General features: G+C 37.8%; 2 protein-coding genes across 21 annotated transcripts in view; one reads left to right on the plus strand and one right to left on the minus strand.

Moving 5' to 3' along the window:
- CYREN (cell cycle regulator of NHEJ) overlaps positions 1 to 2,737 on the plus strand; it is a 163,179-nt gene extending 160,442 nt beyond the window's left edge. Inside the window, exons 3-4 of the transcript XR_004183421.1 lie at positions 972 to 1,040; positions 2,663 to 2,737. The gene's annotated coding sequence lies outside the window, so the exon portion shown is untranslated. The remainder of the gene's footprint in view (positions 1 to 971; positions 1,041 to 2,662) is intronic.
- Positions 1 to 11,024, minus strand: part of AGBL3 (ATP/GTP binding protein like 3) — a 148,624-nt gene that overhangs the window by 136,102 nt on the left and 1,498 nt on the right. For 17 of the 20 annotated variants that reach the window (XM_021936293.2, XM_021936288.2, XM_021936286.2 and 14 more), the window contains exons 3-4: positions 9,730 to 9,790; positions 5,374 to 5,559 (exon numbers count right to left, since the gene is read on the minus strand). The exons of 2 other annotated variants lie outside the window; for them this stretch is intronic. In XM_021936293.2, the coding sequence (XP_021791985.2) occupies positions 5,374 to 5,559; positions 9,730 to 9,790 (247 nt within the window). Of the gene's footprint in view, positions 1 to 1,942; positions 3,904 to 5,373; positions 5,560 to 9,729; positions 9,791 to 11,024 lie in introns of those variants that run through there. One more of the 20 variants, XM_031665911.1, reaches the window with a different exon arrangement.

The following is an 11,024-nucleotide window of genomic DNA, read 5'->3' on the forward strand; positions in this document are numbered from 1 at the left end:
TGATGGGCAAAAAGATATCACATCAAAATGGAATAGTGGTTTACTAGAGAATTGGAAAAGGTAATTGAAACATTTTTTTTTGGTCTAAAATGGGGGGTGATAAAGGCAGGAAAGGCTGACATATATACCTTCATGAGTGTGTATGCACATTCAACATGAGGGGGACAAGAGCGGGTCCCCACATGACAAATTCTTTTACTTTTATGGTGGATCTGGAGAAGAAGGGATGGAGGAGTACACTGGTACAAACAACAAAGTGATTTCTCAGGTCACCTCAACTTTTCTTTTTTCCAACCTGGGGCAGTGGTTGGAGACTGCAGGTGCTAGAAACAGGAATCATTCCTAAGCAAGAAACCTACCTTTCAACCTTTATGTCAGAATTGCTATGGGCCTAATGGGGTGGACTGTATCTTCACCCCATCTGGCAAAATTCGGATTGACAGTGAATGGAGCTGTATTTCTTGGTGGTCAAGATAGCCCACTAGTTCTATACCTGTATATTCTTACTCTAAATAAAATGGAATGAGCTGAAGGGAGGCATGAGCTAGACTGGTATTACTGCTGGCAATCTAGACCAGCACAGTGGATAAGCCTAACAACTCTTCCAAAGGTGAAAATGTTTGGGTAAAAAATTATGACAAGTGAAAAATAGGAGAAATAGCCAAGGCACAGGAATAAATAAATGAATTAGGTAATGAGGAAAATCTAGTATTACACTGGTGCTTTGAGAGAGGCTTGGAGCAAGAGACTGTAGTCTCTTAGCTTAATTATACTAGATGCCCAAAAAGGTGAAGTCAGTTTTCTAAGACCAACCTTGCTCTTAGAAGCTGAAAAGGTTGAATGGAAGCCTGCAAACTTGAGTGGCATTGCTCTGGGAGGCATTCTGGTCATATGATATAATGATGAACTGGACCAATTAATTGTTCATGACAGAGGTAACGGGCCATTATCTCTTGATTCTTATTTTTCAGGTTACATCTACTACAATACTGCAGATACAGTCTAACATCGGTACTGCTGGAATGATTCCTCTCCCTTATGTAAGTAAGTCAAATGATGATGATCAAATGTATTGGAAAATTGAATCACAGCCTCCTTGGTATGTAGTATCAATGAAAAATGGGCTAAGAACTGGATCTACTTAATTATGAGTTAATTTCTATGCTGAGTAATTATGCAGAAGTTTGTCAAAAGGTATAAATAGTAGAATATTAAAATAGGAGATAATCATATTATACAAACTAGGCTCTCTGTTAAGACAGCCTAGGCCAAGGGACAGTGAGTAGCCTGTGCATAAATGATTAACTCAGCAGGTCTTGGTTGTCCAAACCCTGCACATTGTAAAGGTTTGGACCTTGCTAAACTCTTGGGAGATAACCTCTGATGCCTTGGAATACCTTGCCTCATAAGAGTATCTTTGTCTACCTGGGACCTTGGGCTATGTCAGATAGTTTATGCTAACAACTGATTTATTGTGGTGGTGGTGGTAGAGGGCTTGGACACACAGTATCAATTTTGACCCCTGGAAAGGCCAGAGACTAAGTAACTAAGGTCAGCCATGTGGGCACTGAATGTAAATATAACCAACCTGCAATAGAAACCAGTGACATCAAAGCTAGATGAGCATCCCTGATTAGCAGCACTTCATATTATCTCACATTATGGCTGGGAGAATTAAGTGCTGTTCCTAAGACTCCACAGGGAGAGAACAACTGGAAGCTTGTGCTTGGTCTCACCTGGACTCTGCCGCATAGCAAGGGTCCCCAACCCTGAGGCCATGGACCAGCACTGGTCCTATCAGTTCAGCAGCAACAGTTCAAGATCCCTTGAACAAGATCCCTTGAACTGTGCATGCAAGGGATCTAGGCTGTGTGCTCCTCATGAGAATCTAATGCCTGATACTCTGAGGTGGAACAATTTCATTCCAAAACCATCCCCCAACATCTGTGAAAAAATTGTCTTCCCCGAAACTGGTCCCTGGTGCCAAAAAGGTTGGGGACCGCTGCTATATGCCATTATTACCTTTGCTGATTTTAATCTGTATCTTTTCAGTGTAATAAACCATAACCATGAGTATAATGGCTTCTCTTGAGTTCTGTGAGTCCTTGAAGCAAATCGTTGAATATGAGTCATCTTGAGGACCCCTGACCATACTCATAAACTATTTGCTTTTATGACTATAAATTGATGCAACTTTTTTTGGAGGAAAATTTGACAGTATCCTTATACCAGAAATTCTAGCAAAATACCCCTAAAATATGTATGTATATATGCATTAGGCCACACATAAAAGGATATTTATGCAGTTCTGTTTGTCAGAGCCAATGACTGGAAACCCCTTAAATTCATTAATAAGGTACCAGTTAAAGAAATTCTGATTCATCCATTTAATGAAATCTGATGTACCAGTTTATAAAAAAGGAGATTAATATATATAAACTGATATGGAAATACTTTCAAGATATATGGCTGTGTAAGACAGAGTTAATTTATAGCTGGACTGGAAAAGCTCTATTTTTACCTCTGGGGAATTCTGGCTGTCCAGCTTTGACTCTTGGCCAAGATAAGAACAGTAAGATTAATGATGTGCTGTTTACTGTCTGAAACTGCCCCCGAAAACCCCGCATGGCCAGTTTGTTTACTGATGGTTTTCATTTGGCAGAATCAGGAAGACAGCCTGGCTTGATGTCATGACTACAAGGGCCTAAAAACCCAGATGGGAACTTTTGCCTTGAGGTTTTCTGAAGCTAAGATGCATCACATAGATCTTGGTGTTTCAATCTGATGACAGGCAGTCTGTGTGAATAAGGTCCCTGGAAAGCTTGCACCTGAGCCCCAATGCTTGCCATAGTATCTTTCTCTTGCTGCACCTATCCTTTGCCTTTAAATAAAAGCCACACGGAAGAATGCTCTGTGAAGTGTTGTAAGTCCTTTCAAATATCCAAATTTGTAAAATCTTTGCAATAGTCAAGTGACAAAAGCAAGGTCTAGGGCAACATGTAAGACTGTGGGAAGTAAACTTTCTGAAATGCTAGCAAGCAAAGTGGAAAAAGCCATCAAGGACAAATGTGGGTGAAGATTATGAGTCTTCCTACACAAAGATGTATTGGGTGTTCCAGTTGGCTTGAGGACCAGCGGAGCTTGCAAAAATTTCAGGGACACAGACTGAAAATAAAAGAGCAGTGGCATAGCCCAAAATAAAACTTTTATCCAGCATGACTCTACCTTGCACAGACAGTGTCACTAGTAGCTGTGTGACATGACTCTGGGGATCTTGGGAAATGTATGCTGAGAGAGGCTGCATCTGCACCTGTACTGTGTGGTGACTGCACCTTCACCAGGGTGGAGGCTGGGTTCACAGAGCCCAAAGCCTATTTATTATATAAGATATCTGAAAGATGGCACCACAAACTCTAACCACTCTTATAACAATATTTTGGTTAGAAACTATATTTAAAATTTCAATAGAAGAGGCCAGAAACACAGCTGCCCTCATCTGAAAGAACCTCAGCAGTAACAGTGGGGGATTACCAAGCAACCAAAGAAAACAGAACCTCTCCCAGCTCTGAGCTGCTGATGGTGACTCCTGCGACTGAGGGCAAACATGACGGCTGAAAGTGAGGGCTAGGAAATTTAAGGAACAGAAAGGTGTGGCAAGAAGGGTTTTCTAGTTAGATGAGGTGGAACAGAGTTGAGTGGAATGAGCACATGGGGCTGGAAGTGACACTGGGAAGCAGTGGCCCAATGGGATCTTGCTTTCCTCTTCCTTTTGGGTCTCTTCTGCTCTCATTCTCTCATCACTGCTACCGGAGAGAAATCAGGCAGAAGTCACAGTAAGAGCATAGGGATTTTCCTTTATTGCTCCTTATCCATTCTCTCTGCCACAGATATGTCATGAGGAGGCTGGGAAAAAGAACCAAAGTACAAAAAGAAAGGCTTGGTGGAAGGTTCAAATTCAGTAGCATGGCAGTGTTTTCTCTGCTTGACTTTTTTATTTCCTGCCCTGGTGCTGTAGAAAAAATGAGGTTGGAGGGGGTGGTAACAGAGGAGAGGTGGGGATGATGGTAGAAGGACTGAAAGGAGAAAAAGGGAGAGAGATGTCCTATACTAAAGAAGATAAATATATACCCAGCTTTGAAGAGATCGGTACGAATAAGTGATTCTGTTTAGTACTATTAAGCATGAATTCTTTAATATGTTTTTAACCCTTTAATATGTTTTAATTCTTTAATATGTTTTAATATGTTTATGTTATAACTTTGGAATTCTTGAAGAAAATTAACTTTGTCCTCCATGAACAAAAACCAGTGTTCTTTCTCTCTCTCCACCCCTCTCCTTTCTCCCCATATCTATCTATCTATATGCCAGATGATATATGAAGAAAATTTAGTTTTTAAGAACTCCTAGTAGGCACTGTAATAAGTATAGTTATAAAAAGTGTGTATGTGTAATTTTTTTTTATTCACCAATGAATGTCTTTAAGATCTCTACCTGGCAATAAATGCCTCAGTCAACAAAAGGTGGAGAGTTGTGGCAGTGAAAAGATGGTGAACAATGGGATGTTTCTGTCATACCTGTGCATAGATTGGAGAGATAAGACTATAAGCTTTACCTAGGAAAGCAAAAACTGAATTTGGGAATGGACACATACAAAAACATTAAAAATATATATATACTAAAATATACACTCTTCAGTTTCATAAACATCCATTAAAGGAAAAAGCAGAAAGTGGGTAAAAGACAAAGGAGCAGAAAGAGAAAATGAAACAGGAAAAGAAATGGAAAAAAGGAAAAAGGCAGAAAGAGGTAAAAGAAGATAAAGATACACTAAGAAGAAGACAGACATACAAGGAGGAAATGAGAAAGAGACAGGGAGCCACAAAGAGCAGGACTACAGCTCACAGCCATTCTGGCATAGCCTCCATCTATGCCTTCATTCTGTGTATGAGTTTGTGCCTGGGACACTGTCATGCCCTTTGCAATTGTTTAGAATTGCTAAAGCTTCAGGAGCCAAGCAAATGCTGTAAGTGCCTCCATTTAAGCCCATGTGGCTACTGAACACTTGAAATGTGGCTGATCTCAATTCAAACGTCTGTAAAGACAAATGCACACCAGATTCCGAAGACTTTGTACAAAAAGAATGAAATATTTTGGATATATTTGGGTTAAATAAAATACATTTTTAAAGTTAATTTCATTTTCTTTTTGCCGTTTTAAATGTGGCTACAAGCAAATTTAAAATTACATATGTGGCTCATGTTATATTTCTGTTGGAATGTACTGTTTTCTAACATTATGAGTCTCCTCATTAAAATCAAGGTTGGCAAAGTAAGTTTGCTAATATCTGAATCGCCCAAACTGCTAAAAACATACCAATATGCTGGACTTTTTCATCGATGACTTCACAATGGTATGGCCACCGTGTTGGACTCAGTGGACCAGAAGAAGAGACACCATATAAATCCCGTGGTTCCCGAAGACGTGGCACCCATCTCCCTAGCTGATATTCTAATAGTATCTGTGTAGTCCGGGGGAAGAAGGGATCACCAAAAGAGTCAGCTGAGAAAAAGATTCAAACACAATCATGAGTGGGAAGAAGAAAAATACCAACTCCTGTAATTTTTATATAGTTCCTTTTTTCCTTTCAACACTACTCAATGTGTGGGTATCATTACAAATGTTTTATAATTCATGGCACTTTTTATAAAAGTACTAATGAAATTTTGTGATGATTGAGCTTCACAATAGCCAAAAACTAGTTGACCTTTATACTATTAATTTATTCTAAAAGCTCACTACTACTTTAAAAACATTTGTTTCTTGTAGCTCTTCTAGCAAATCATCTAAATGTCTAATGAGTTAAATACAGTGATGAACTATAATTCCTCACTACTTACTGGAACTGTATTCTCAAGGTTTGCTGGTGAACTGAGTCACAACTTTTTCTCAGTTTTCCTTCTAGAGCTACTGTGTGATACAATGCCAGGAACACAATTCATATAGGCTAGTATGGGGCCACACCAAGAAGGCCATGCAGTGGTCTGGTATATTGGTGTGATACTGTACGGCATCAGTTTGACGTTGATGATCACCCCTCCTTAAGCGTACTTCTCTTATGACACATTTCCTGGATTTCCCCCTCCCTTCTACATATTTGGTTTTCCATTTGTCTCACTGACTCCTCTTGCTCTTTCACCTCTGAAATGTGGCTTTTTGCCGAGACGTAGTTTTTGGTTATTTTTGTACAACAGCTGATACAGCAACTGGACTAGAGCTCAGATAACTGGATTCCTTCCCTTTTATCACTTTTTTTGGTATGACTTTGTTTGGGCAAGGCAGCCTCTTTGAACATAAATCTTACAGGTCAATAACTAATAATATCACCTGCCCTAGCTCTACTTATCAGGATTGTTCTATAGACTCATTCATCCAACAGATACTTATAATGCATCTACTATGTGCTAAAAACTATAAACAGACAATTGCCATACAGAGTGAAAAAAACAGTGTCCCTGCCATCATGAGCTTAAACTGTAGCAGGGCATATATAAGTAGGAAAACAAGATAATTTCAGTGATGACAAATGCTACAAAAATAAAACACAGAAATATAAATGAAGATTAGAAACAGGAAAGTGGAAGTGAGAATGCTATTTTAGATAGGGTGGTCAGGCAAGATTTCTCTAAAGAGGTAACGTGAGCTGACGCCTAAATAATGAACTCAGCCCTGGAGTAAAGACTGTTCTGGCTGGACACACTCTAACAAAGCTGAAAGGCAAGCCTCAAAGTAATGAAACTGATCCACAAGCAAAACAACTGCTTATCAGGACAAAGTTCAACATTCTTTAACTGAATACAACAAAATCCAGCAACCACATGTAAAATTTGCAAGTTTGTCATTCAATCAAAAGTTAATGAACAAGAGTTCTAGTCCTGCTGTGGCAACATAAGTCTTTATACAAGGCTTCTCTCTCACTAATTACAACTAAATTCTAGATAAAATACAAAAACATAACTATCAGAAGAATTTGAAAAGTAAACAAGAGCAGACTGTAGAGTTAAAACTTAGAGAAGCACTCCCACAGGAAGGTGAATCCAGACCCTTGTTTGCTCTAGTGTGCTGAATGAATGTTTGCTCTAGCGTGCTGAACAGAGCAGTGCGGTGCAGTGGTGCAAATGGCTAAATCTCAAATAGAAACTCAGTCCTTTTTTTTCCATTTACTAAAGTTTGGGGTTATTTTTATTATAAATGTTTGATTCCAAAATGCTTGATTCCAAAATGCTTGAGAGTAGTCTTTTCTTTTTCTCTTGAGCCGAATAATTTAGTCACACCACCCTAACAATGATAATATCCTATTTAGTGATTACCTACTATGTGCCAGAACCAGTGCTGGGAAGAGATACAAACATTGATAAGACAGTCTCTGAGATCAAGGCATTCTCAGTACAGAGAGAAGGAAGGAAGGGTTAGGTTATATGATATGGCAAGGGCAATCACGCAGGCATATACAGGATGTCATGGGAGAATGTGGTGGGGTTGTCAGTAGTGTAGAGGTTGAGAAATTCTGAATGACTAAGAAATGACAATATGTACACACACAATAAAATAAAAAAAAAATTCCTTCTCCAAATCAGAAAACCAGTCTTAATCTTAACAGAAGAACCAGGAAAAGGGGTCCTTACAGTGTGGAAGGAACCTGAAGGGAAGAAAGGAACCAGAGAAAGGTATCTCCTAATCCTGTGTATGAGCCCACAGAATTGGGCTAATCCCTGAGCTATGAAAGCAGACACACTCTCAGAGACTATGAAAACTTAACTGAAACTTTAACCACCCTCCCAACCCACACACAAATGTCTCAGCTTAACCCCTGAATTACACATGTGCAAGATAGTCTCAAACCAATATAAGGAAAACTTAAGAGAACTAAACAGGGCTTTGAACCATCTATAAAAGTCTCAAAACTCCTGAACTACACTGGCATGGGAAAAAATCAGCATAGCAAAGGCTTAGAGATGAGAAATCAGATCTGAATTATTATCCACAGAAGGGGTGCCAGAACTTACTGTTTAAACCTAACTGGATTGATTGCCTGCTAGAAGAAATACATTGACCCAGAATCTACACAACATAGCATGAACAACGGAAAACCAGGAACAGGACCAGTTCTCAGGGCAAAAGGCAATCAACAAATGTTAACAACAAGATAACCCAGATGTTAAAACAATCAGACAAGAAGTTTAAAGGAGTCATTACAATTTTGCTCCACGAGGTAAGGGAAACACACACTTGTACTGAATTAAAACATAAGAATTCTTGGTGAAGAAATAACACATTGCTGGGAATGCAAAGGGATATAGCCACTTTTGAAAACAGATTCACAGTTTCTCATATAGTATATATTTAGCATATAACCCAGCAATACTATTCCTAGGGATTTACCCATGAGAAATAAAAACATGTTCACACAAGGACTTGTACAAAAATATTCACAGGAGCTTTATTCATTACAGCCCCAAGCTGGAAACAATTTGTGCATGAATGGATGGCTAAATGGAGAAATTGTGGTCTATTCACATAATGGAATACCTCTCAACAATAAAAAGGAACTACTGATATATGCAACAACATGGATAAATCTCAAGAGTATTATGCTAAATGAAAGAAGACAGAAAACACAAAATGTATGATTCTGTTTTGTGAAATTCTAGAGAAGCCAAATATGGGCGGGTGGGGCGGGGGATGCAAATCACTGGTTGTCTGGAGCCAGGAGTGAAGCCTGGAAGGAGAGGATCTACTGCAGAGACACAGGAACACTTAGGGGTGATTAAATGTTTTACATCTTGCTTTTGGTAATGTTCTAAACAAAGGAAGCAACATAAAGGGATTACTATAAATGGGCAATTCATATCAACTAAGAATATGAGTAGATAATAAGCCTGTAGAAGTAATTCTCTATTTCTCTAGCAATCCCAGAAATGCTAGTTAAAGGAGTGAGTTATCCCCTGTCTCCTAATAGGTTGGCAAAATTTAAAAAACAGAAAAGGGTAGCAGGGAAAAGTCCACAAAACAATACTATAAAATTTCTATGCCTATGGGTATAGATATGTGTAATGCAAAGAAGAAGTTCTAGAATGATACACACCAAACTGAGAATGGTGGTTATTTCAAACAGGAAGATTTATTTTAGGATGGTGGTAAAAGACAAAAGAAAAAAAAGGTAAAGGCCTTAACTTCAATTTCAGAGTACTTGTGATACATATGTAAATACTGAGTAGAGATATTTTAGCATTTGAAAGTACAACTCTAAGTATAAATCTTTAAAAATTAAGTATACATCAAGATGCCCACACACATGTTCAGTTGCAAATGAATGACTTTATTAAGGAGACTCTTTAGACAATATACTTTGTTTAAATGAAGATGTACTTCTAACATAATCTGTCCTTTATAACTGGAGTCATATACTTAATACAATTAAAGAAATGACAAGGTAAATCCTTATGTTAAATATAAGATAATCACCACTTTCATTTATTATATTCTAATATAAAATAGGTTTACGTAAAACAAACCTGAAAAGTTTGAATTCTGCAAGTGGATACATTTCTCTTTCACAATCTACTAGAATAATCATTCCCTGTATTATTCAATCTGACTTTTTAGTTTCCTCATCTTTTTTATCCACTCAAGGTTTTATACTAAACAAAAACTATATGAATAGGTTCAAACCTGTTAAAAGTGCACACCGATGAAAATCTTCACTTACAAATTTCATGAACATATCCTCATCCTAAAATAAGAATTTAAAAATATTTCTCTTTAAAAAACCAACAGTTTTCAAATCCAGATTTTTTTACATCTATTTTAGTACTTGGGATTGAGTATATGTCTTTAACCTTTAATAAACAAGAAAATTAAAGGATTATTATCGGCTACTGGTCTCAATGCACCCAACACTTCAAATATTCTGAAACCTTAAAGTTTGCATCCTTCATTCCTCCTCTTCCACTGGGTGAGGTCATAATAATGACTTTATGGAAGGAATGAAGTTTAAAGATTCTTGGTAAACCTGGGAAAACAATTTAAATTAAAAATAAAATTGGCTGGGCGTGGCGGCTCATGCCTGTAATCCCAGCACTTTGGGAGGCCAAGGCAGATGGATCACCCGAGGTCAGAAGTTTGAGACCAGCCTGGCTAACATGGTGAAACCCTGTTTCTACTAAAAACACAAAAAATTAGCCAGGCGTGGTGGCGTACGCCTGTAATCCCAGCTACTCGGGAGGCTGAGGCAGGAGAATCCCTTGAACCCAGGAGGCAGAGGTTGCAGTGAGCCGAGATCGCACCATTGCACTCCAGCTTGAGCAACAAGAGCGAAACTCTGGCTCATGAAAAAAAAAAATAACAAAAAGAAAAACACAGAAAGCCGTAATTCCTTTAAGTAGTTAAAGTAAGCTTTAAGAGCTTATTTCGGGACATTAGTTTACATACATAATTTACACTTTAATAAAATTTGAAGGAAATATCTCAGAATATGTAGTAGAAACAGACTAAAGAATTTTAAATACTACATTTTCCCCCCTTTTTCTTCTTCCATGTCCCTTCCTCTATGACATCAGAGCCACAATAAACTGTTATGGTGATACACAACAAGGTTAGAACACGGTGGTTCTACTATGATTCATACTATGATGTAACACAATCCAATCAGCACATATAAGAAAATAAGTGGACACTAATCCTAAAAACCCTACTAAAAATTTCATATACAAATTTTAATAAAACCTAGAAGAATCTTAGCTAAAATATTTTCTCAAAAAAATACAAACACAGTTTCTCTTTCTAGACAGGGCATAGTGTTCCCAGTGATAGCTTAGCTTTTTCAGCCAAATTATTTCCCAACTTCAATGACAATAATTTAAACATCCAATTGATTTTTATATCCAATTGACTTTATAATACTTTAATTAGGGATTTATATAATACAAATTTTATCTCCAAGTAAAATAAAGTTGAGAAAAACATAC

This window comes from Papio anubis, chromosome 4 (assembly GCF_008728515.1).
Source record: "Papio anubis isolate 15944 chromosome 4, Panubis1.0, whole genome shotgun sequence".
In the NCBI taxonomy this organism is placed as follows: domain Eukaryota; kingdom Metazoa; phylum Chordata; class Mammalia; order Primates; family Cercopithecidae; genus Papio; species Papio anubis.